At 38.6% G+C, this 26,462-nt stretch overlaps 2 protein-coding genes and 1 pseudogene across 3 annotated transcripts; all 3 read right to left on the bottom strand.

The window, feature by feature from the left end:
• Positions 1–9,448: 9,448 nt before the first annotated feature.
• LOC143561796 (putative indole-3-pyruvate monooxygenase YUCCA10) lies at positions 9,449–10,881 on the bottom strand. Its single transcript, XM_077049775.1, has 4 exons — positions 10,267–10,881; positions 9,910–10,143; positions 9,699–9,821; positions 9,449–9,622 (listed from the first exon to the last, which is right to left on the bottom strand). Exons 1-4 carry the CDS (start codon positions 10,879–10,881, stop codon positions 9,449–9,451), a joined length of 1,146 nt encoding a protein of 381 aa, XP_076905890.1.
• Positions 10,882–18,572: 7,691 nt separating this feature from the next.
• Positions 18,573–19,472, bottom strand: LOC143561795 (uncharacterized). Its single transcript, XM_077049774.1, has one exon. The coding sequence runs from the start codon at positions 19,470–19,472 to the stop codon at positions 18,573–18,575; it is 900 nt and encodes a 299-aa protein (XP_076905889.1).
• A 4,093-nt stretch (positions 19,473–23,565) lies between these two features.
• On the bottom strand, positions 23,566–26,239 carry LOC143561778 (GABA transporter 1-like; annotated as a pseudogene). The gene is made up of 7 exons (XR_013140373.1): positions 26,049–26,239; positions 25,276–25,506; positions 25,104–25,201; positions 24,821–25,007; positions 24,497–24,627; positions 24,180–24,413; positions 23,566–24,097 (listed from the first exon to the last, which is right to left on the bottom strand). The product of XR_013140373.1 is annotated as a GABA transporter 1-like (transcript).
• Between the last annotated feature and the right edge of the window lie 223 nt (positions 26,240–26,462).

The following is a 26,462-nucleotide window of genomic DNA, read 5'->3' as shown; positions in this document are numbered from 1 at the left end:
GGAATAAAAAAAATATGAGACTTAATGCTCTGTTTTTCAAAGAAGATTTGGAAATTTATACAAGAATTAACTTTATAAGAATATTGGGAAGAACGATAAAGAATGAATGGTTGTTGCTATATGTGAAGAAGAAGTCAAATTTTAACAAGTGATAAGAAATTGAGAATGGAACTTTGATAGAAGGAAAAGCCTTGGGTGTTCCTGTTTTGAAGAAGGAAATTATGAATCTGACATTGAAGAAATAAAAGAACATATATATCTATATTATAATATATATAATCTAGACTTAAGGGTATTATTATTATTATTATTAGAGTGCCCGCGCGATGCGGCGACGAACAATATTTAAAGGTTGTTAACGAGCTAATATAATCCAAACCAGGGCTATCTCGAACTGGACTCGAACTTCATTCTGAGCTGAATTGGCTAGGCTTCAAATTAAACTTGAGATGGTATGCTTGACTGTTAGTGTCTTATTTGTTCTCCACAGCTGATCGAATAAGTTAAGGGTAGTTTAGTCTTTATGTTTAATGTAATACGGCTCATTCGCTAGGCATGTTTAGCGAATGAGGTCCATTCATTATAGATTAAGCACATTCGCTAAGGGATTTAACAAATGAAGGATCATTCGTTAATGTAATGTCCATTCGTTGAGGATGTTTAACGAATGGGAGGTCATTCTCTATGGGAAACCTTATTCGTTAGGTGTGTCTAACGAATGAGAGACCTCATTCATTAGTGATGATTAACGAATGAGGGTAGCTTATAAATAGGCATTTCCTAATGAATATACGTAGATATCTATGCCATATTTATTCTCCGTGTAACGTTACCATGCCGAATTCTCTATAGGCTTAACTTATGTAATGTATGAACAACAACGTATATCAATAAAGTATTGTTAATGTACTCGTCTCGTGTACGTATCATGTTATGCGATTAGATCTTGCAAGAGGATCATACGTTTTCTCATTGACTCAATTTGGCTCAACTTTACAATTTATTATCATAAATATCACACATATAATTTAATCATGTCGATGGATTAATTCTAAGACTTTACTTAACCAAAAAGTTGAGTAAGTCAGTTGCTTGTTATAAGGACTGAACTTGTGTTTATAGAATATACAGTCTCACCCATATTGTTTCTCCATTCATATGGACAGATAAACAATAATAAATGTTTAACGTTAAACAAAAAGATAAATAATTTATAAGATTTCTAATGTGTTTTAACACTTGTATTTACTTAAACTAATGAACTTTATATGCATTTATGTTTTTCTCCTCCTTATACGAGAACCTAAATTAAGCATAATTCTTCAACTTTTAAAACATTGATAACTTTTCTCCACGACATTATTATATAAAAAACAACACCATAAAATCAAGCATTTAAAAAAATTACATAAGTATTTTCTTTTCTAAAAAACCAAACTACCTTTTATTTTGCTATACTATTTTTTAAAGAAAAAAATGATTTTCTTTATACCTAGGTGTGTTGTGCGTATAATAAGTGTGATTATAGTCATGTGTAATTATGAAAATATGTTGTGTAATTATCATAGAAGGTGTGTAATTATATTTCTTTATGCTTAATTATGTACGTGTCAAAATGGGTTAGTGTTATATTCAAACATGTTAGAATTAGGTGGTGTTATTTTCCAACTGATCAGAATAGGTTGATATGGCACGCACAACCCGACGTTAGTAGGCGCGTCAGGCTCGTTATGCGCGTCAACCAACATTGGAACGAATACAAACCCACATCTGTCGTATAAAGCAATACCAAAGTTGTAATCAATGTCGATACACATGTAACGAATGCACATCGACCACATAGTTGTTATCGGTACGAGCATAACTTGACGACCATAAACGCATAATGCATCATCGAATGCGTAACCAGATTCGGTACCTAACCCGCGCTTGAACGCATGAAATCTAACGTCTCCACGTGTGTAGCGCGGCATCTGACTCGTAACCGATGTCGGTACACATGTAACCCGACATCAAACGCTTAACCAGTGTCGGTGTAACCCGACGATGTTAAACGCCTTGCTAGAACCCGGTTGTCGGTCGTAAATCGTATTCGTGTAACATGCGAATTTTTAAAAATTACAAAGTATAGCATTACTATACTCAAATTAAAGAGAAAAAAATTCACGTTTTTATGGTGTAGTTTCTTTTTTAAAATATTAACGTATGAAATAATTATGATCTTTTAAAAATCGTGAGGGTTAGTTAGTTTTACTTGAGGGGCCAAAAATATAATTATTATTTATATAGTAAAAGTTGATAAAAATTGAGGGGCCAAGATGTAAGTATTGATAGAAAGACATCTTTACCCTTAGAAAGAAGTTAAGACATGCATTAAGACTTGTAAGCTTAGTAATATTTGTTGGACCTCTTAACTTTTAAGAGATCATTCACTCACTTTTTATATACAGTAGAGATAGAGATAATATATATAATCTAGACTTTAGGATATTATTATTATTATTATTATTATTATTATTATTATTATGTCACATGTATTATTTTATATTGTAAACAATAGTTAGTGGTAGTTAATGTGGTCAGTTTCAACCATTGAGATGCTTCAAAGCCCTAGTAAGGAAAGTATATAACAAGCATATGTGTGTAAACAAATTATTGATTAGTTGATTCAATATACCTAATTATTCTCTGTGCATCTGACCTCCAAAAGATGTTATCTTATCAGTGATAATGTTCTTGATTATTAGAGCATGGTTACGATTCTAGGGTTTCGGAGGATCACCACTGCGAAAATATGGAAAATCAAGAACATCGTTGAATCGATCTGATGATATGATTTTTTTGAATATGAAAGCGAGATGAAGAATCGATACGACCAACAAGATCGATAATGAAAACAATTCCTAGAATCATAATTGAAATCGGAACTGAAATTGGCCCCCTAGATCGCTAACCGACATCACATTCATGTCAGAAGTTTGAAATCAACATCCTCACAATCAACATGTAATGGTTTTGGAACAGGAGGTCTCTCTGGAAGCAATTCAGTGGGATAAAAGTACGGTTTGCCTACATCTCACCCTCCCTAGATCCTGCCGCGTGCCTTGCTATTAGTGAGATTTTACTGGATATGGTTGTTGTATCCTCGCAATCAACATCAAGTAACAATCAAATTAATACTTGATATCTTCAATTCGAAACCAAAAACATCATTTTGGTCATCAATTTGAACAAAATCATCAAATTCGGAAATTTGTATCAAGACATCTAAGAACATCGAAAATTGGTTTGCAATCCATTCACATAAACCTCGAATTGAAAACCTAGATTAGAGGCAGATTCGCATCCATCACACTATCGGGATTGCATTTTGATTAGGTACGGATGCACATCCGGAGACGATTCAGAATAAGAGAAATCATGCACATATGCAGAGAACAACATTCATGATCAAGAATAACCGAACAACGGAATTTATCTTTTAACATGCTACATAGTGGAGACAGATTTCTCACCAAAGAGACGAATTTAAACCAAGCGACTATCACAAATGACATCTATCTTCAACAAAGGGGCCAGCACTGGATCAAGAATCATATGAGGAATTTATGACCTTTTGACGGGTCACACCAGATTGATTCCAAGCGTACTTTCTTTTGGCTGGTCAGTGGTCACACTAAATTTTGAACCAGAGGTTATCCACGTACCATCCGTGAGGGCATCTCGACAAAGAATTTATGCATGCTTGCCACATTTCAACAAGTACATGGATTAATAGATATGAACATTACGGTGAATCTTGATGAAGTAATTGCGCACATTTGTACTATTATTCTAGCTCTTTAGTAAATTTGTTTAATATATAAACGACTACTTTTAGTATTAAATATCTTGTGATATTGTTCATCATGCTGGTCTTAGTGGCAGTGAGAAAAGCACAACTGTGAATCTTCTATTAACCAACAAGTGGCAGGTTACCCTTAAAACATCCTTTATATATAATGATTTATGGGATTGTTTGTTTGCTTGGTTGGTAATTTTGCAGAATCCAGAGGGAGTGGATACGTAGCCATGTGTTATTGCCAAGACCAGAAAGACTCAACAAGTCCTGTGGTAGTGTGGTGTTAGTAGCCGATGTGGTTAGTTCTGGATTCAATGTTATTTTACAAGCATAGAGATAATGAGTATACTAGCAGGTATGGTTTCTTAGATCATAATTACTTATATTATATATAATTCTGCAGCTATTTTATATAATTTACTATAAAACGATTACAATAAAGTGGCAGCCTACTTTTTGATTTTGATTCTGCAGCTATTATATATTAAAAATTTATTTCTAACCCATTTACATTATGCACTACTTTTGATTTTGATTCTATGCGATCATTTAGAGGTGGAAATTATGACTCGTTTACTTATGAATAAGTCTGTTTGGATTATATTCCATCCACAATGTGTCAGATAAAATATAGCTAGCTAGAGTTGGGTCGAAATGGTCCATTTTCATCGAAGTGGTTTGAAATTGATCACTGTACACACACCCATTACTAATCACTAAGGTCGCAAAATGGAATAGGATAAAGATGTCAAAATGGGTTCCGTAAATAAAGCTTGTTATGGGTTGACTCCTTTTTATATTTTGTTTTACAGGTTTGACCATTAAAGATGAAAGTTAATACAAATTGACCCACTAATGAATATAAATGGCAGGAATTACCATATATAACTATGATATTTTTCTTGATTTGATTAAAGAGCACTTGCAATATAATGATATATAACAATTTAGACACGTCATAATCATTCTTATCTTAGGTTTGATAACATTTTACAATCACTAAAAATGGCATATTCATGGATTGGATACTATGCTTGTACTTGCTAAACAAGAAGATATCCAACGCACAACACTCATACAGTATGATGGAGTTATGAACCATGGTTGGGTATTGTTATTGATAAAAATGCATAACATTAAGACGTATTTTCACATTATTATGGCAAAGTACCCAACCACCAGGCTAACTTATTCTATATGTGGAATCTGGATTTGTAAAGAAAAAACGAGACTGATCAGTTGCTACGGAGCTAAACTGTTTAGGACTCATGTAATATTTCATTAATGACTTTCTATGCATTTTTATGTTCTCGAAATGACTAAACTATATTGACATGTTTTTGTGATTCTTATAATGTCGCAGGTCATTTTTTTTACTTGTATAAACGACTTGTATTTTGGTCTTACACTAATTTTGATTTTGTTTAGAATACAATGTAATATCAAAGAGTTAAATTATATTAAAAATAGTTCCAATTACAATAAAGAGGCAGGTAAGCGGGCAACAAGCCGCGCCGCCACCCCGTTTTGAATGACAAAACCGATCCTACTGAAAACAAAGTTATCGTTCTTCGGCGTCGATGAGTTACTGTGCACGACCCGCTGAACTCTTTTTAGAAACGCAACAGCATCGGGGGCAAGAGACCCAAATGTGTCAAAAGCAAAAGGAATGAAGGCGTGTTGATTCTCCACACACGCCTTCTCGTGCTTAGCTATTTTTCCTGCTTCTGCCTTTAGCACGGCATGCCTAGCAACAAACCCGGTGTCTCTAAGCCCGACAAGAGGGGACACCCCAATAAGGTCCACAGAAGCATGTTTCCCCCCGCCCATCCAAACACAAGAATGTTCGCTGGTCGGAGAGTAGACCTTCCTTCATGTGGATCCGACAAGAAATTCACAGAGCCTCTTTTCTTGCCTAGATTCCCGCCCGTTTTAACACATCACAAAGGACATCTCTGACCAAATCATGTCTATATTTGAACCCAGGGAGTTCTTTGCAATGAATCGCGTGTTCACCAAAATTATCTAAACAAACCTTACGACAGACCGGGCATGGCTCATCAACTGGGAACGGTGGGATCATTAAACGATATTTAAGAATGGCTCGGTACTCCACTGCTGACATGTGTTGGCCTAACCCTTCGATTGGGGTGACAGTCAAAAAGTCTTGAGCATGAGGAGCCTGAAGACATTCTAATACCGCTTTTTGACGAGAGGACATGCCAAACTTTTCTCCCAAACTTTGGACGGTTTTACAATAAAGGACACTCGCCAAAGCATTTTGGGCTTTGGGGGGGGGGGGGCGGTGTCCTTATTAGCGAACCCGCCAAGATCAAAATCGGGAATAGAGTTGTGCAAATAATCCATCGCACACCCAAAATCGGAATCCAACCCATCACCACCACAATCACGCAAAATGTGGTCCTGTAACTTCCAAGATTGTGCTCTCGAGGCGACGAAAGCAAAGGTGGAAACATCCTCAGCTGAATATAACCCTAAACCACCGAAATGGATAGGGAGAGAGGCTAGTCTCCATTGAAAATACCCAAAAAACGGACCCCCACATACCACAATATCCTCAATCGCCGCTCGAAGCCCTTTGTCAAAAACAGAGACAACTTCCTTAACAAACATAGGCTGACATGTTCGGAGTCCAAACAACAATTTAGCCACCCCCATACATGAGCGAAGCAAGAGAAGCTCACATTGAGGGTCACGCAGACGAGTAAGACGTCTCATTAGTTCCATGGCTCTTGAAGCTCTGGTAATGGCCAAACTACTGATAAACCCAGCATCCCGGCTAACCGCACCTCCAAGGAGTTTTACCCCTAACTCCGGTCTCCCAATCCCTATAGGAAATAAACCTACTTTTGCCTTTACCCCATTGCACGACGGCCAGTATACTTCTGTCTTTTTAATATTAAGCTCAAGCCCTAAACTTGGCCCCTTAGATCTAATTATATCCAAGGCTTTAGCCACTTCAATGGCGTCTCCTATAATTGTGCTATCATCTAAGTACCATGCATGGAAAAGTAACTTGCAACCATCTCGTACTTGATGAATGAGGGGGTGTAAAGCTAAAGCAAAGAGAAAGGGTCCTAAAGGATCGCCTTGTTGAACCCCAGTAGTTGACTGGATACAATCATTCCCTACATATAGCCTTGCAGGTTGCCGTAAAGAAATTAACCCATAGGGAAATAGATGGGCATCTGGCACGAACTTCCTGCAGGAGGGTGGTCCTATCCACCAGGTTAAAGGCATTAGAAAAATCTACTGTAAGCAAAGCCAACGACCCATCCGAGTGGAACATATTAAGAAATCTATTCGCGCTATGAAGCACCGCCTCCGCTCCACTCGAGACCCCCACCCCGAATTGAAAATCACCAAGGTATTTTGCCATCTCTTTCCCAACACTCCTCATAGCCACTTTGGATACACGTCTTCTCCAAATCGCGCCAACGGCAATAGGCCTAACCCCATTGTCGGGCTTAAGCAGTGCGTTAGAGGGGCCGAGGCCACAAACTCCGCCAAAGAAACAGGGCATCTCCCTCCTAACCACAAGTTAACCACCTCAGTGATAACCTTAAGCAACCCCACGGCAATCGCGGATCCTTCCCCACATAGGGCATCCAAATTATGTTGGGCCCTAAGCCCATCTCTACCACATGAAGTCCCTTTAGGAAACGATTTAATACACCCTAGCACACTTTCAACGTCCACAACCAAAGGGGCCACCGAGAAAGGCATCAGGCAAGGCGGGCGGAGGCAAGACGGGATGCTTATCAAGCAACGCTTTCATAGTAGCGTCACCAAGAGGAGCAACACCCGAAGAGCACAAAACTTTAACTGCGGCCGTGAAGTGCCCATCGGCAACTTTTCGAATATATTGCTTAGCATTGAGGCCCTCCCTAGAATGATCACCCCCGAAGGAGCCCTCATCGGCTCTGGAGCCCATATCCATCGGTTGGTTAAAGAGCGATTGGATAAGATCAAAACATCCGCTTCCATCACCCCAACTTGCTAGGGCCTGCCGAATAGAATGGCATTGTAAGGATTTCCTATTCCCCGACCTACGCTCCTGTCGGTTGGAAGGCTTGACAACTTTTAATGTGCAACGGGGTAATATCAAAAGTTTAACCCACGCTTCAATGGACTCTGGCCTAGACACCACCTTGCACAATGAAGCAGATAAGGCATGGGCAAATGCCATGCGACAGCTAGAAGGGATTCTTTTAACTGTCTTTACCGGAAGTGCGAAAATACGGTCAAGGAGGGTCGCGTCCAAAACTATCCCACCCAAAGGAGCTACATCTATCGCAAGTTGTGGCTTAGGGATCCCGACAATGAAGTCTTCTACCCCTCCCGTATCACCTTTGAACTTGATAACTTTGTCTACATGGTGACAATGCCGATTGAGGGCCTGTAAAGACATGCACTCACCGCACAACCATAGTTTGGCAACCTTTAGAGCATCTGCCAACGCAACAAAAAGCTCACAATCCCCGGATACCGCATCCCGCATAGTGCATTTTTTGTCATCCGAATATAGATGTAACCGCTTTATATGTGCCCCTAACCTTTGGATCCCCGTGGACCCACCAATCCATCCGGGCAGCAATGGAATCCTCTAAACGGGCACGGCCAATAGCCCGTGCCCACCTCCCCCGATGGGGCTCCGTTGACAATCCGAGCCCTAGTCATAACCCCACAAGACGAAAGGCCAACAAACATACTCGAGCTGAGTTTGGAAGTAAAAACCCGAACTAAGAGGTGAAGGGAGAGCAACCCACAGTTGCTCTCACTCCGTAAACCCGAAAAAACTGATTAACTCATTGAGACATTTGTATCGAATACCTGGTGGGCAGACCGAAAACCTTGATCGGGTGTTGATGTAGAAGCTGATCTAGCTGTGGTGCTGAAATCGTGAGAGAGGGAGGGTGAAGCTGGGTTGACGGTTGACAGCGGTGGTGCAGGCGTGCAGCAACACGACGGCAGGTGCTCGTGACCGGTGGAAGCTGCAACGGACTGCCGGAATTGAACGGTGGTTTGAGGCGGCGGTGGTGGCTAGGTGGTTTCTATCTATAATTCAGAACCCTTTTGGACCTATATTATGATGTCAGATGGATGCGGAGGACGACGACAACGGAACTCGGTGTCATGTCAAATGACTGTTTATAGCATATCCTAGCCATTAAAGTGAATGTCATACGACTTTATTGTATAAGCATATCACACTTTTTTAATGTCATAATATGTTCATGACATTATGACGTTAAACTACACATCCACCGAACGGGTATAAAACTAGTTGTATAGGCTTTAGAAAAACAAAACATTTTTAGGCTTTGATACATTGTACGTATTTATACGTTTTGTAAATGGTACTAAAATTATATAAATTTCATATATTTTGATCGTATTATAGTTACCATAATAATACAATGTAAACATGGAGAAAATTTTATTACCAATCAAAATATATCTGACGATATAAATGCATGATTATAAAGGAAACAAACATTTAAATAGTAAAATCATTAAACTGGTTCGTAGTAATCGTAAAAGACTACACGACAACATGCACACCTACATTTTCTAGATAGGAATTTAATTCCCATGAATAATTTTGAAGATATCACCAGCAATGTTTTTCGCATCATTTGAGATACCAAATAATCCGGCACTCGCAAATCCAACACAATAAAGACCGCGTTCCCCTTTCCAATGATTAGGGCTTTTATGTTTTGGCATTCCAATCCCGTTGAAGAACCCTCCATCATCCTAGATTAAAACGAAAATGCTAAGATTAAAAAACAAAAGGTTGAATAAACAAATTGAGTGTTATAACTATAGTTACCTTAAGCCATTTTCGCACAGTGCTTTTAAAACCGGTAGCAAAGACAATGGCATCAAATTGTCTCTCTTTACCATTTGTGAATTTGATTTGATCACCCTTTATTTCTTCAATAGCCGTCATAACCTAGAGACGAAAACAAAATAATAATATCACGATTGTCGGTTAATGTTTTAAATGTTATTAGATATTAAAACATGATAGAGGGGTTTACCTCAATGTCTCCTGTTTTGATCTTTGAAATTGTCCCAACATCAATGATAGGTGATTGTCCGGTTTCTTTTTTGATCGTGAATGGTCCTTTGAATGGCCTTTGTATTCCATATACACCGAGATCTCCATACAACAACTTACTCAACATTAAGACCATCTTGTCTACGAAAGAGCAAGGAATATATTTTAGTATATACATTCCGAGTTGCACTAACTCTTTGGAAAGCACGTGTATCTGTCACAACAAAAATAATAGAATGAAATGTTAAAATATAACAAAAATATGCTTTTATTATATAAAACACCGACAACTAATTTATATTCAAAAATCACGCAGGAGACCGTTTAGCGCGCTTACCGGGCTACGAACAACTATTGATGTTTGAGCACCCCAATTGTACAAGTCATATGCAATTTCCATACCCGAATTTCCAGCACCAACAACAAGCACATCTTTGTGTCCAAATCTTTTTCCATTATCATACTCGCTCGAATGGATATACAATCCTTTGAAGCTATCTAAACCATTAACATTAGGAATAAAACCTTCACTATTTTCGCCGGTTGCCGCCACAAGAAACTCACACACGTACTCCTCGACCAAACCCGAAACCCAATTTTTGGCGGTAACCACCCATTTTTGTGCAATCCTGTTATACCATGCATTCTCAACGCTGCGTTGGTACAGCGGAGCTACATTAAACCGATACACATAGTTTTGCAAGTATTGTACAAACATGTCTTTTGGTACAAATGTGGGTGCGGACAAATGGAATGACATATGAGGAAGTTCACAGAAGCTTTTAGCTAAGTGAAGCTTTAAGCGATCATAAGCCTTTTTTTGCCATAAAGATGCATAGCAATTTTCCCTTTCAAGAACAATGTTTGGGATAGAAAGAAGATTGAGACACGCGGATGTTGCAATGCCGGCAGGTCCTGCTCCGACTATCACGACAACAGTTTCTTGTTTCATTTTCTTTCAAGCTAGCTCTTTCTAGTGAATATTGTATGTTTATTGATGCAATATGTAATGCACATTGCACAAGCCCTTTATATAGGAATTACAAAAAGGAGGCAAAAAGACCATTTCCCACCTTTAATGGAATTGTTACTAAAAAAATTATTTTTTAGAGTTTCAAATGTCATCGCGCTAAAATTCTTAATACTAGCAGTTATTATTCATTGAAGTATTCCTGCTTTTTTGTAAACAAACTTTTAGAATTTACGTTACAAACTTACTTTACTTGACTAGAATCTACTTGTTCATATTGGCTTAATGTATATGTGAATACATGAATATGGTAATTCATATCTATACAAATAAGTAAAAGATGAGACTTCGTGTATAATCATATGCAGTTTGTAGAACATTGGAGTCATCGATTCAAGTTCAAACATGAGACAAAGTCGAAACAGATACATTTAAACACTCTAATTTACTATAGTCGTTCATATTATATACAAATATCATTCAATAATCATGTATGTGATATATACAATGTATTCAATTGAACTAAACCTTCCGCGCATGTGGTTAAACCTAGTTTAAAATTCAAAGCAAATAACAACCATAAAGTGAAGTGATTCAAACACGTTGGAATACATGTGAACGGTTTCGATAGTTTGATAGAACACATGTGACGACGATATGATGGTTAAACGAAGATTTTGATTAACTTGGTAAATAAAACAGATACAAACAGATTTTTAAATATACTACAAAGGTAGTTATGTAAAGCGTTTAACGGCAACACAGTTTTAACTATGGTTATAAACTGGTTAACAGTTATTAATACCTAGGATAATTGCGCATTAATACAGCTAATGTCTTAGGGTTATAGCATAGTTAAATTTAAATAAACAGGATAATTGTATCATCCCCTAAACGTTAGTTGCCTTGTTAAAAACAAATCGCCTCCCTTTACCAAATCTTTGAGCACCCATCCTGTCATTGCCAATGTATAGATCAAAGCTAGTGCTGCCATTATCTTGTTTATAAGTTTCGTTTGAGCTTTTAGTTTCTTTTGGTCTAAGCGTGCTTTTGTCTTCATCATCCCCATCATCACTAACGTGCCTAGCTCTAATCGCGTTCCCGTTGTAGTTCCAAACTAAAACATCCAAATACTGAATGTGTATATATATATCCTAAGCATAATCACATCTTCAACCAGTATTCCCAAGTTGGTTGCTATTACACCCCACATGTTAAATTTACATACATGTCTATAGCTATTTTTTTTCTTTTTTTTTTATAAACTCATATAAATCAAATAAATCTATAACCTTGCCATTCTCTAAACATGATGGGAACAAATTTGATCAGTTCAAGTAACGGAATGCAAACCGTTATGTCATAACAGAAAATTTAGGTTTGAGAATGGATCGATGTTAATGAATATAGGTTGGATCCTACAATATGCTAAGAAAGTAACACAATCATCAAATGATCCAATGTAATTGAATCCTCCCTGCGTAAATCTTTTTGCATCTTCATCAATTTGCAAAGTAAGGTTATTAAAGTACCGATCCAAATACTCCTCCTTTCTCTGCTCATATCATTCATCTTCAATACTCTCCATACTTTGTGTACATCATCATTCGCCCATATTGAACTCCTACTTTCAAACATATTCGACAAGTAACACACCGATCCCTCAAGATGATATTAAATACGTCGAGTTGTAATTGATCATTTCTTAATATATTCTTGTCAAGATCAGCCGTGTAAAACACACTAGGAATCAGAAAAGATTTGTCAAATACGCTCATTTCTATTGGTAACCATATAAGCCACAAACGAATTGATGATTGTAAACAGAAATTATATATGAACAAGAGATTGTAAACGGAATGGAAATTATTATTGATTACACTGATGATTCGATTACAATTGTATAGCCAGCCGTATATATATACATATGAGGCGTCACATCGATTCACATCGCTTTTATCTAAACGGTGTTTACAAACAACAGGTATTGTACCCCTAACTGCCTAACGGGCCTAATTACATAATTATATATATGCCCCTGTTAATAATTAATATTTACATAATAATACACATATATATTATTATATTATATCCTTAGTATCTGTATGTGATTAATACTTCACTGTCCCCCTTTATCATAAACAATCTTAGTGTCTTCATCTTCTTTACATGGGCATCTTTCATTTCTTGAAACCGGGTGGAGGTTCCCGATTTGGTCTTCATTTGACTTGCTTTCATCATCACACAGGTTCACTCCAACCCTTCAAGATAGATTAGTTGGACACGTTAAAGTCACAACCAACATCCATTGCTATGTAGGTCCAGGCATCGTTCACTATTGCGTCTACAAATCTTCCATGTAACATTGCCATCATTAATAGCTCGTATAAATCTATTTCTGTGCCTCGCTCAGGTACGATGGAATGGGCTTCTCGAAATAGGATTTAAGGTACACTGTGTGGTACCATTCCACGAGTTCCTTGAACATATTTATGAACTCATTCACTTGTGTGATACAGTGACTTATTAATGATATTGCTGGACGAATTGAGTAATCTTCTTCGATTCTCGAGTCTTTTTGGGCCTGCAAATCAGTCGCGTCAAAGTAATTTGCCAAAAACTCGTCCCTATTCACTTTCAAACGCCTCTGACCCCATTTGAATCTTCCCCATCAATATTCAAATTAACAGTGACATAAATCTCCTTCAAATATGACTTTAAATCCTTGTTTAGTTAATTGTTTTAGGCTTAATATATTATTAGTATTATCAATGCTAGGCACGTAATAAACACTCTTCTCAGGTGAATTTATTCCATCAAAACAGATTTTCATGTCTTCTGTTACTTTTATAAACTTAAGCTCGTTATCTTTCCAATCAGTTTCTACTCCAAAACCCAATTTATAATTTGTAAACAAAGCCCTGTTACCGATCATATGATTATGGTAATATGTGTTTTACAAACCATACTCTATCCCATGTTTGTAAAACAGTCCCCGAAATTAGGACTCCTTAGTTTGAATACAATCAAAGTTGAATATTGATGTGGGACTATTTTAGAGGACATTCATACGAAAAATGACCATACATATTGCATATATGACAATTAGGCAATGCCTCATGAATGGGATTAGGACTTACAGTGGGTGCTTGAATTTTTCCTTTGGGTTTTTTGTTCTTCTATGCCTGCATTGATATGAGTTTCTTCTGTATCTCTTTTTTGCATGCTGCTTTCTAATCCTCTTCCCGTCCTTATAAAGTAAATGATCATCACCAACAATTAATCCCGCAAACCTTGCTTCAATTTCCTTTTTGAATTGAGCATGTTCATCTTCTGTTGTAACATGGTGACACACATGTGTCCAGTCTTCATATTTTGAACCCTCACCGGTTCCAATCGCTACACCACGTACATCTTCTGTTGCAGACATCGGTCTCGTTCAAAACACCATCTCATTCCGATTGCATCCTTCTGAGATTAAGCATGATCTCAATTTCTTCATGGGAATTCATCTTCCCGATTGTGGTTACTAATTTCTTCTTTGGCTGGATCGAATCTTCAACAAGACTTCTGATACCAACTGTTGGTAATCAAAGAAGCCACAAACGAATTAGTGATTGTAAACAAATGTCACCGGTTCAAAATCATTTTCCTTATTTGATCGCCTGTTCAAATGTCCATTATTTCTCTGATGAGGGCAGAGACATCCTCTCTTTCTCACATCTTGCAATATGCAACAAGATGGCTTGTGTGCAGTAATAGAAGCAACTCCTTGTCTTTGTTCGGTTCTTTTATCATCTTTGAAAGTTGCAACATGTGTAGACCAATGCTTGGTGTTCGCTCGGATACCAATTTGTTATCTCTTGTGTTGGTCACAATCGGATCTTGAACTAGAAAAACAAAACAGAAAATATGGACCAGATTTCTACTAACTTTTGTAGTTGTATTTCTTATAACAAAACTGATTTTTAGTAGTACATAATCAAAGAAACAAACCCCTCTATTTATAGAGTGGGAAACACAAAACTACTTAGACATCCACTTGACACACAAGTTGGTCTTACACCTTATCCTACCCACTTGTTATCTTCTACAAATCTTCTTCTATAAGCAACCTGAATTTTCAGTCCAAGTGGCTTGCAACTTGTTTTATTTTTACTACTAAACTTTAACCCAAAGTTAAATATGAGAACTGTTTTTACCGGCTGGTAAAACCCGAGCTGAACAGTAACACGGAATCAACTAACATTCACCCCCTTGATTCCGTTCTTCAAAGCTGTTAGGTCTTCAACTCCTAGAATTTCCCTCATCTCAATAAACTTGACTCTTGGCAAAGCTTTAGTCAAAATATCGGCTTTCTGTTCGTCTCCACTCACGTGTTCTATCTTCACCAAATTCTTTTCCACACATTCTCGGATGAAGTGATACTTAGTATCAATATGTTTGCCTCGTCCGTGAAATACTGGATTTTTCATTAACAAGATTGCAGACTTGTTATCCACACGTAGTGTTATAGCTTCCACACTTTTCTCAGTTATCTCCTCTAATAAACCTTTCAACCAGATTGCTTGACAAGCTGTAGCGGTTGCGGCTATAAATTCAGCTTCACAAGATGACAAAGCAACTGTATTTTGCTTTTGACTACACCATGCTATCGGACCACCCCCGTAATAGAACACCATGCATGTTGTGCTCTTGCCATCCATACGATCAGTCGCATGAGAACTATCACTGTAGCCTACTAACTTCGCATCTCCATTTTTCTTGTAACGAATCCCGGAGTCAATCGTGCCTTTTACATACCTCATCACATGTTTCACAGCTTGAAAATGTGATGTCCTTGGGGACTCCATAAAACGACTAGCTATACCAACCGCATAACTAATATCTGGTCGTGTGTGTGTTAAACATCGAAGACAGCCAATTATTCTTCGATATTCAGTGGCATTAACACACTCTTGATCCTCATCTTTTCCAAGTTTTAGACTTGGGTCCATAGGACATTTTGTAAGATTGCATTCCCACAAATTTGCATATTTGAGAATCCTCGTGGCGTATCCAGCTTGCTTCAAAGTGATACCCATCTTGTCTTGTTTAACTTCTACTCCCAAGTAGTAAGTTAACAAACCCAAATCACTCATTTCAAAGCGATCTTGCATCTGTCTTTTGAATGCATTGATCTCATCTTTACAATGTCCTGTGATGATTAAATCATCCACATAAACTCCCACAATTAACGGACCAGCCTTGCCGATTCTCTTGTACACAGCATGTTTTCTTGGACAACGAGTAAAACCAAGCTGTTTTAGTGTTGCATCCAACTTCGAGTTCCAAGCTCTCGGAGCTTGTTTCAAGCCATACAAGGCTTTGGATAGCTTGTACACGAGGTGTTCTTTTCCCGGTTTCTCAAATCCTTCAGGTTGAGATACATAGACATCTTCTTTCAATTCTCCATTCAAGAACGCTGTTTTGACATCGAGATGGTGAACTTCCCATCCATCTTGTGCGGCTAGAGAAAGAATTAACCGGACGGTTTCCATTCGGGTAACCGGAGCAAATACTTCATCATAATCGATACCGTGCTTTTGAACATAACCTTTCGCAACAAGTCTTGCTTTGTAACGAGTTATGTCACCTTTGGCGTCTCGTTTGGCTTTGTAGACCCACTTTAGACCAATTGGTTTAACACCTTTTGGTGGTTGAACCAATTTCCAAGTGCCATTCTTCTCGATCGAATTTAATTCGTCTTGCATAGCAATTCTCCACTCCTTGCTATTTTTGGCCTCACTAAATGAACCCGGTTTTCATTAAGTAACAATAGGTCTGGGTCTTCAAATCGAGGTGGGTTAAACGGGATTTGTTGCAATGATTGGGTCCTTGAATAAACATTATTCAGCTGTCGAAAACCTTGGGCAGGGGTGTCATCATAATATGAGCTAAAAATTGGGCTCACGTCTGATGAACTTGGCTGTACATAGCTGTTTGGACTGTTTTGGTCATTAAATGGGTTGTCCGGGCTGTCTGAACTGCCTGAATTAGCCCGCTGACTGTTCTGTAAGGGGCTGTCACCTTCAGTTGTTGGGCTGCTGGTCACAGTAGGTGAACTAGGCCCGCTGTGTTCATTTTGGGCAGCAGCTATCTCACTTTGATTGGGTGAAATCTGGGCCGAACCAAACCTGCTGGTTTGGGCTTCATCTTCAACAGTGAACTCGACTGAGTCTTCTTCGTTTGTCTCGAGTTCTCTGATCCAATTCCATGGCTTGCTTTCCTCAAAGCGAACATCCCTGCTTACACACACCCTTTTGGTTCTTGGGTTGTAAAGTCTATAAGCTTTACTTCCCGGTTCACTCCCGAGATACACCATAGATTCACTTCTATCAGCCAATTTTGTTAATTGTACCGTGGGTACTTTAACATGGGCGGTACAACCGAACACTTTCAAGTGTCCCAAATTCGGTTTTCGTCCTTTTAATGCTTCATATGGGGTCTTCTTTCCCAAAGCTTTTGTACGTGTTCGGTTCAAGATGTAAACCGAATGTCGTACACCTTCTCCCCACAACCATTGTGGCAGTTTCATTGCCTTCATAATAGATCTTGTCATTCCAAGTATTGTTTGATTTCTTCGTTCAATAACACCGTTTTGTTGCGGTGTATACGGTGCAGTTAAGTACCGATTTATACCATCTTCGCTGCACAATTGTTCGAAGTTTGTAGACACAAACTCTCTTCCACGATCTGTTCTTAAAGCCTTTATTTTATAACCTGTTTCAACTTCAACGGATTTCTTGAACTTGGCAAATGCTTCCAAAGCTTGATCTTTAGGCTTTATCATGTATACCCACATGAATATGCTAAAATCATCAACAAGCAACAGAAAATACTTGTTGCCAGATGGTGTGCAAGGTGTAATAGGACCGCAAAGATCAGCATGTATTAGTTCAAGAGGTTGTTTTGCTCGATACGAGGCGTGAGACGGAAACGGAAGCCTTCGTTGCTTCCCAACCAGGCAACTTTCACATAGTTGTGACTTGTGGTTTATGCTTTGAACCCCAATCACCAACTTTTCTTGTGTCATCATTCTCATGACATCAAAGTTTAAATGCCCGAGACGAGCATGCCAAATCCAAGTTGTCTCGTTCATTTTAGAAAGTAAACAGGTTGGTGAAACAACATGAAGACACACTTTATAGAGCCAGTTTGGAGACCTCTTGACCTTCATTAATGTTGCTCCCGATCGGTCATAGAGTGAGAGATAACCGTTCTCAATATTTGTCTTGCATCCAACCTGCCCGAGACTCAATATGTTATTACATAAATCTGGAATGTAATAAACATTAGTAATGAGTCTTTGATCACCATTTTTACACTGCAGAAGAATCGACCCTTTGCCTCTGATTTCAACTGCTGAACCATCTCCAAACTTTACTCGCCCTATCGTTTTTTCATCGAGTTCACTAAAGTAAATCCGTTCACCGATCATGTGATTACTTGCACCATTATCTAAGTACCAAGTGCCTTTCTCGGTACTATGTTTGGTATATTCACTAGGAAACACATTTTCTTCATTCAACATTACCAAATCTTTTGTAGACTTTACCATTAGTAAAGTAGCATCGTCATCCTCCCTTGCCAAATTATCTTCCCTTCGGTTCTTCTCGGAGCCCGAAAATCAGCTACAAAGTGACCAAGCCTATCACAATTATAACACCTTTTGCTATTTTGATCAGCAGCATGTTATGGCCTTTGATTATATTCGAGGGGTGTCTACCTCCTCGTCCACGGCTGCCAAATCTACCGCGTCCTCGACCACGACCACGGTGATTGATCGGAGCTGAACGAGCTGATCCTCGGCCTCTGCCGACTTGTTTCGCCTCAGATCTGTGATTCTCTTGCCATTCAGATCTAGTTAGTAATAACTGACCCGAAGAGTCTTTGGCTGCTCCAACGGGTTTGATGCGTTCTTCGTATGCTTTGAGACGTCCAATGATCTCTTCAAACGGCATAGTATTCAAGTCAGAATACTGTTCTATTGTAGCAACAATAGGAAGAAATCTGGTTGGTGTAGAAGTCAACAACTTCTTTACTAGCACCTTTTCTTCAATTGTCGTTCCGAGTGTTTGGAACTTGGACACGATCCCACCAATCTTGCTAGCATAATCATCAATGCTATCAGCCTCCTTCATGCTCAATAATTCAAACTCTCGATTAAGGGTTTGAATCCGAGCCTGTTGTACCCTTTCAGCACCAAGATACCGAACTTTAAGGGCGTTCCACACGTCCTTAGCATCCTTGTGACATGCAACCTGCAACAAGATGTCTTCCGGCAGCGCCTGGAAGATGAAAGCCCTTGCTTTCTTTCTGACTTTGACATCCACGTCAACTCCTTCGGGTGGTTCTATGGCATCCCATATTCCTTGGGCATCCGACTCCATCTTGATAGCCCAAGAGGTATAGTTCATTATACTTAGTGACGGACATTGGTACGATGTTATTCCCCCAACTTCTCTAATTGTAACACCTGCTGGAACTGAGTTTTGATCTGCGGTGGTACTGCTGTTGCTTGTATCAGCCATATGGACTGTCAGATTCGTTTTTTATCAGATTCTGGGCTGGAACAGGGGTTATGGCGGGTAAACAGGCCGAAACCTTCGACCTATGTGATTGGCGATGGTTGTAGTGTTTTTCTGGACCAGTTTAACGGCTGGTTGGATCAATGAGCAAAGCTCTGATACCAATTATTGGTCACAATCGGATCTTGAACTAGAAAAACAAAACAGAAAATATGGACCAGATTTCTACTAACTTTTGTAGTTGTATTTCTTATAACAAAACTGATTTTTAGTAGTAAATAATCAAAGAAACAAACCCCTCTATTTATAGAGTGGGAAACACAAAACTACTTAGACATCCTCTTGACACACAAGTTGGTCTTACACCTTATCCTACCCACTTGTTATCTTCTACAAATCTTCTTCTATAAGCAACCTGAATTTTCAGTCCAAGTGGCTTGCAACTTGTTTTATTTTTACTACTGAACTTTAACCCAAAGTTAAATATGAGAACTGTTTTTACCGGCTGGTAAAAACCGAGCTGAACAGTAACACGGAATCAACTAACATCTTGGGATTGTTGGGTTCGTAGGCCTTGTTGGCCCGGTTTATTATATGAAGTCAAAAGAGGAGACGGGTGTGGGCGGTCGGGCCCGGCCCGGTTTAGATTTCTTGCATAATAATTTACTAACCCTAGTTCAGTCTCTATATAAACAACATTATGTACTTGTAATATTTGGTCACTCAATAAAGATATACCTAGTTGCCACCCGTGGACGTAGGTCAGTTTAGACCGAACCACGTTAAATCCTCGTGTTCGTTTACTGCTTTCGTGTGTGTGTTCAGTTTCTTGTGTGCGTTTAATCCTAACAAGTGGTATCTAGAGCTTAGGTTCGGATCACACGAAGAACGCGCAGAACCCTCCCGTCGCCACCGCACCAGTAGGTCGATATACGGCAGCAGACAGTTCGTTTTAGGGTTCCGCCGGCAGACAACCGCCGCCGCCGCACTAATTTGTCTCAGCCGCAACCCGCGTGACGGTTGGAATTTGTTCAGGTTCTGTTATTTTTTTTTAAAGCAATTTTATCATACCCGCCGCTAGAGGCAGTGCCATTGAAGTAGATACGGCAGAGATAACAAACTAGGTTTTGCTGAAAACACAAAAAATAGAAGCAGAAGAAGAAGCACGTGAGCAGTAGTAAATTTGTTAGACTTTGGGCATTCGTACCTTTTTGTTTTGTCAAATAAAAAAGGAATATTGGGCCTTGATATTGGCAGATCTTTTTTTCCTAGTAGCCAATTTAAGTCTAGATCAAATTATATTTTTTGTGTGGGCCGAAAATCTCGTGGGCTTTAACCAGTTTCGATTTGGCGAGAACCAGCGAATCAAGATCCTATTTTCGTTGAAGAACAGTTTCAAGTCAGAAGAAATTTAAAGAAACTTAGAACCAGTGCCAACCGCGTTTGTCAGGTTTATCGTTTCAGTTTAAAGTTTCGGTTTCTGATTTACAGTTCGTATTTCCGCTGCGGTTTAAATAGGTTGATTTTTAACAGAGTTCAGTAGAACAGCCATTAAGTTCAGGCTCGTGCCATTGCTGTGTCTGTCTCTGTTTTTTATCTAGTTTTTGTTTTAGTCATTGTTATGGCAGAAGACGGAAAGGTTTCGATACAGAAGTTTGACGGACAGAAGTTCGGTTGGTGAAAGATGCAGATTGAGGCACTACTTTGTCAGAAAGACTTGGATGTAGTGCTTGAGGATGAAAAACCAGAAAAGCTGTCAGAAGCAGATTGGAAGAAGTTAGACAAGAAAGCTAGGGCTTGTATTACTTTGTCGTTGTCGGAAGATGTGGCGTTTAACATCATGAAAGAAACCACAGCACGTGGTCTGATGGAGGCGCTATCCAACATGTATGAAAAGCCTTCGGCAGCGAATAAAGTCTATCTTATCCGAGAGCTAGTGACAACAAGAATGAAAGAGGGTGGGTCAGTTACAACTCATATCAATAATCTTAATTCGATCTTGTCCCGCTTAGTGTCAGTTGACATTAAGTTTGATGATGAAGTTTAAGGCCTCTTGTTATTATCTTCTTTGCCCGACAGTTGGTCGCAAACAGTGACTGCAGTTTGTAGTTCGTCTACAAATATTACTTTCGATGGGATTCGAGATCTGATTCTGGGAGAAGATTCAAGACGCAGAAGTTCAGGTGAATCATCAGGCAATATGCTAGTCACAGAAGGTAGAGGTAGGGGAAAACAGCGAGGCAGTGGGAGCAGGAAGAGGAGTCAGTCTAAGACTCGTAAGGATATTGAATGTTTGGGTTGTAAAGAGAAATGACACTTCAGGAATCAGTGTCCGAATGGTAAGAAAGAGGTGAACGTTACAGAAGACGACACAGATGACGGGGTCAGTAGTGATGAGGCTTTGGTTTGTAGTGTTGAGAGTAGCGTTGATGCTTGGGTGATGGATTCTGGTGCATCGTTTCATGCCACTCACTGTAGTGAAACGATGAAGAATCTTAAATTTGGGGATTTTGGAAAGGTTCAACTAGCGAATGATGATATTTTAGAGGTTACGGGTATGGGAGACGTTGATTTGATAACTTCAGCCGGTACTTCTTGGACTTTGAAAGACGTGAGGGTTATTCCAAGTTTGAAGAAACGTTTGATTTCAGTTGGGCAGTTGGATGACCAAGGGCACGATGTTAAGTTCGGGAATGGGCAGTGGAAAGTAGTCAAAGGGAATCTTGTGGTTGCTCGTGGCACGAAAATGGGTTCATTGTATATGGTCGGCATGTCATCGAAAGGAGTGGATCCAGTTTTGGTGAAAGACAAAATCCGGTTCACAGAATCTCGTAGGCAGAAGAAGGTTCGTTTTGCAAGTAACAAACCCAGAGCCAAAGTGAAGATTCAGGATGAATGAGCTAGGAAAGTTAAATCAGTTGGGGGACATCGTGACAGTGGGAGCACAGGTCGTGTTTCAGTTACAGTTCCAGGTTGACAGTGGATTAAGAAAACCAGTATTCCAGCTGTAAAAGTCTCTCCAATGAATTACTTGCTGAATATGGAGAGTGTTTGTTCTCAGGTTATCTCAGGATCCGGTAGTTCGTTACAGTGGGAGCCGGTAGGGACAGAGAACGGGTCAGGGGCAGTTTCAGCCATGACTGACGTGTTGGAGCTTCGGGGAGCTTCAACGGGCCTTCAGGTTAATTGATGAGAAGGCGGTGGCAACTAGAAGAAGTTTAATGTTCAGATTACAGAAGTACAATCAGGAGTGCAGACGAGAGTACTCAAGGCCTCCGAGTGGGAGATTGTTGGGTTCGTAGGCCTTGTTGGCCCGGTTTATTATATGAAGTCAAAAGAGGAGACGGGTGTGGGCGGTCGGGCCCGGCCCGGTTTAGATTTCTTGCATAATAATTTACTAACCCTAGTTCAGTCTCTATATAAACAACATTATGTACTTGTAATATTTGGTCACTCAATAAAGATATACCTAGTTGCCACCCGTGGACGTAGGTCAGTTTAGACCGAACCACGTTAAATCCTCGTGTTCGTTTACTGCTTTCGTGTGTGTGTTCAGTTTCGTGTGTGCGTTTAATCCTAACAGGGATATCAAGAGAGAAGAACGATTTCGATAGTTTGGTAGAACAAATTTTAATGACATAATGGTTAAACAAAGATTTCGATCAACTTGGTGAATAAAACAGATGCAAGCAGATGTTTAAATACACATACAAAGGTAGTTATGTAAACCGTTAAACAGTAACATAACTTAAACTACCAACTACTATAACCTCGGTTATTAACAGGCGTTAATACCTACTATAATTGCTTACATAATACAACTATTATCTTAGGGTTACATGATACACATAAAATTATTAAGTTTAAATATCAATAAAACAAAGATGTCGTATAACGGTTGGCGCTTCGCAAGATTTCCATACTTCTATTGCATGTCACATAACCACAAACGAATAAAAAGTTACAGCTGGTTTATGTTGGAGTTCTAATTAACTCCCGATCATCTCACATTCAATATATCGCATTACTGAATAGTTGGCAAACAAATTCCGATTCTACATACACGAAAGAGTAAACAGTGGTATATTACTATAATAGATTAAGACCTTCCTAAAGTTGGATAGGTAGAAAATACAGATATGCAAAATGTTTTCGAGTATCAAATATTCATACACATATAGTTGGAAAAAAACATACATAGTACTCAACTAACTAGAACTTGTGATACATACTAATTATAATAAAACCTACATGTTTGCAAACAAACGAAACGTTTTGGCATCTAGAATGATTTGTCGCACTGAAGCTACAGCCCCTATCACTGAGAGACCGGTTGACCCTACACCAATCACTGTATTGACCCAAAAAATTAAGTCTTTTTTGGATGGTTTGAATGTCAAGTTGTAAAAAACCATGGGCAAAATAAAGTCCAAAGGTATGCAACTAAATGCACCGAATAATGCCATTATGTCTCCAAAGAAAGGAAGCATTGCTGCAAAAGTGGTTGCAATGATTACCGATATTGACCTTGTTATAAGCCGAGGCACAAAGTTTCTAGCCGATAACTGACCCTTCTTCGGATCTGCAAATCTTCGTTCTAAAACCACATTTGATGGTTGCAAGTAAACCTAATATTAAAAAATTAACATGACTTAGTGACACTCATAATTACCAAATCATAATATGAAAAGGATAAAAAAAAAAGGTTACCAAAGTACAAGCTGCAACTTGTAAAACAGTAAAGCCATTGGTCATAAGAAGGAACCATTTGGGCAACAATGGGTTAGAACCCGCCATAAAGTTTTGAAGAACAGAGCTATCCACTTGGTTACCAAAAGCCCAATAACCAGAAATCCCAACACTAAATTAATTTGAGATTATAACTGCATAACACACTAGTAGCCCTTTGAACATCTTGCCCTTAACTGGCTCTGCTATTGTGGCCTGTTCCAGCCCAAAAAGTAAATGCATCATAAATGACTATATTAGGTTTTATACATTATGAAAAATATTACAAAAAAAAAGACCTGTATCTCAGGAATAATCCCGTTTCCATATGTCGTACAAATTATCGAAATAGCATTGAAAAAGCCGAATATACGATTTATACCAACTCCGGTCAAGGAATAGTTCCTAGGAGGCGCTTTATGGGAATTTCCTACAAATAGTCCTTTTTTCAGTTACTTTATCTAACCGTAATTATGATAACGCGATATCTAATAATAAATGTTACTTTATCCCAACATAAATATGATAGCGGATATCAAACATTCCCTCAATATCATTATCATTAAATCAGTAAACGACATGAAAGCGTGTATCGATCGGTTAATACATAAATTTAAAGTTACCTATGTAAATTGCTCCAGCAGTTGTACAAGCACAATAAGCAAAACACAAGACGAGTGACGCAAGATTGATGTGTCGCAAGGAATGAAAAGATGGGATTTGGGCCAAAATGAGTGTAAAGCTTCCAAATATCACAATAAAATGGGATAATTGCATACTCCCATCTGGTCTTGCCAATAAGTATATAAACTGCACAATAAATGTTATAAATATTCGACACTTCTATGATAGTGATGATGTTATAAGAACAAGATCCTCAACAAGTTGTATCAAATGTCGGCTCACCTTGAGGCTTTGCCCTCCTAGTAGAGTACAACCAATAACCGCACCATAGCACGAGCCTAACTGAAGTGGGCCCGCATAGTACCGACCCCATCCCGGGCCTGTTAAGAAAAATCAAACAATATATGGTTGACTATATAAGTTAATTAGCGCGAGAAGGGTTGTAAATTGTTACCTAAAATGTCATGGGCCATGTCGCGGAACCTAAGTTGGCGGTGGCCAAGCTCGGCCTGATGTTCCAATACTAGAGATAGGAGCTTGTAGGAGTAGAATGTGATGACTCCTGCTAGGGCCAACACCGCCACGCCGCCCTCCCACCCCAACAATGCTAAGGCAAATGGTAGACTTAGTAGTGCCGGTGCTACAATTGCGGTTGTCAAATGGTACCCACAATGCAGCCATGAACCTATGGTACCACAAACATGTGTATAATAGTAATACTATAATTAGCATGATTGTGCCGAAAAGTGTGGACTCAAAACGGTCAAGATAATATTTTTATTTAGTAAAGTGAGTTTCATCAAAATTCAAAAAATAAAACTAAAAATACAAAACTAAAATTGGGTTTAATTTCTATATATCCATTCACTATGATCACCGTCTTCATAATATACCATTTTTGGACCTATTAACAAATTTGGGTAAGCAATAAGTCCATTTTAGACTAGTGGTAGAAGTCAGTACATCGGATGATGATTTGGAATTGATCGGCTGATCATTGAATCGTTCAAAAGTTTTCTATCTATTTCGGGTTTTTAAGTATTCCTCTGGGAATTTAAAATCTCGGAGACGGCCAGGGTGAACTAAACTAATATATCTTGCCATTGTTGGAGCAAAACTTGACATAATCTCTAAACAAATATATTCCTGCCAACATAGTACTCATGCTTACATAGTTGCATGTAAAATATGCATACAGAAAACTATATATATAATCATGATTCTTACCTCGAGATTTAAGAACGAATAGAGCTCCGGCATCAAGCTTCTTGGGGGGCGTAGGTTCGGTGGTTGTAACTTCGTAGGCGTCTGCCAGAGATATAATCCGGTTGGTGGGAGCCACCGTTCCCATGAGTATATATGATCAGCTGTTGTTTGTCTTTCTTACAGCAAAGTCAAGCTAAATGAGTGGGAATGATAGTTTCAAATCAACTGAATCTTTTATACCATAAAATTATTATTTTTTTATTATTTAGTTGTTATCGTCATTCGTCAATATACAACATATTCAAACATTAGTATAATTTTTTAATGTTGAAAATGATATCAATTTAGTAGTATTGCTATGTTATTTAATTATCCTTGTATTGTTCTTAATAAAAAGAAAGTGATTTATATAGAATAACTAAAATTAGCTACAAT

Source organism: Bidens hawaiensis, unplaced genomic scaffold, assembly GCF_021521415.1.
Source record: "Bidens hawaiensis isolate Kalapana, Puna unplaced genomic scaffold, B.hawaiensis_p1.1 tig00020787_1, whole genome shotgun sequence".
NCBI classification, from domain to species: domain Eukaryota; kingdom Viridiplantae; phylum Streptophyta; class Magnoliopsida; order Asterales; family Asteraceae; genus Bidens; species Bidens hawaiensis.
This window is presented reverse-complemented; position numbering and strand designations above follow the sequence as displayed.

Excerpts from the sequence above, each read along its gene's own strand:
- LOC143561795 (XM_077049774.1), bottom strand. The coding sequence starts at position 19,472 with ATGGCTGATACAAGCAACAGCAGTACCACCGCAGATCAAAACTCAGTT.
- LOC143561796 (XM_077049775.1), bottom strand. The coding sequence starts at position 10,881 with ATGAAACAAGAAACTGTTGTCGTGATAGTCGGAGCAGGACCTGCCGGC. Across the intron at positions 10,144-10,266 it reads CAATAGTTGTTCGTAGCCCG|ATACACGTGCTTTCCAAAGA; the intron begins GTAAGCGCGCTA and ends TTGTTGTGACAG. Across the intron at positions 9,623-9,698 it reads CTGTGCGAAAATGGCTTAAG|GATGATGGAGGGTTCTTCAA; the intron begins GTAACTATAGTT and ends GTTTTAATCTAG.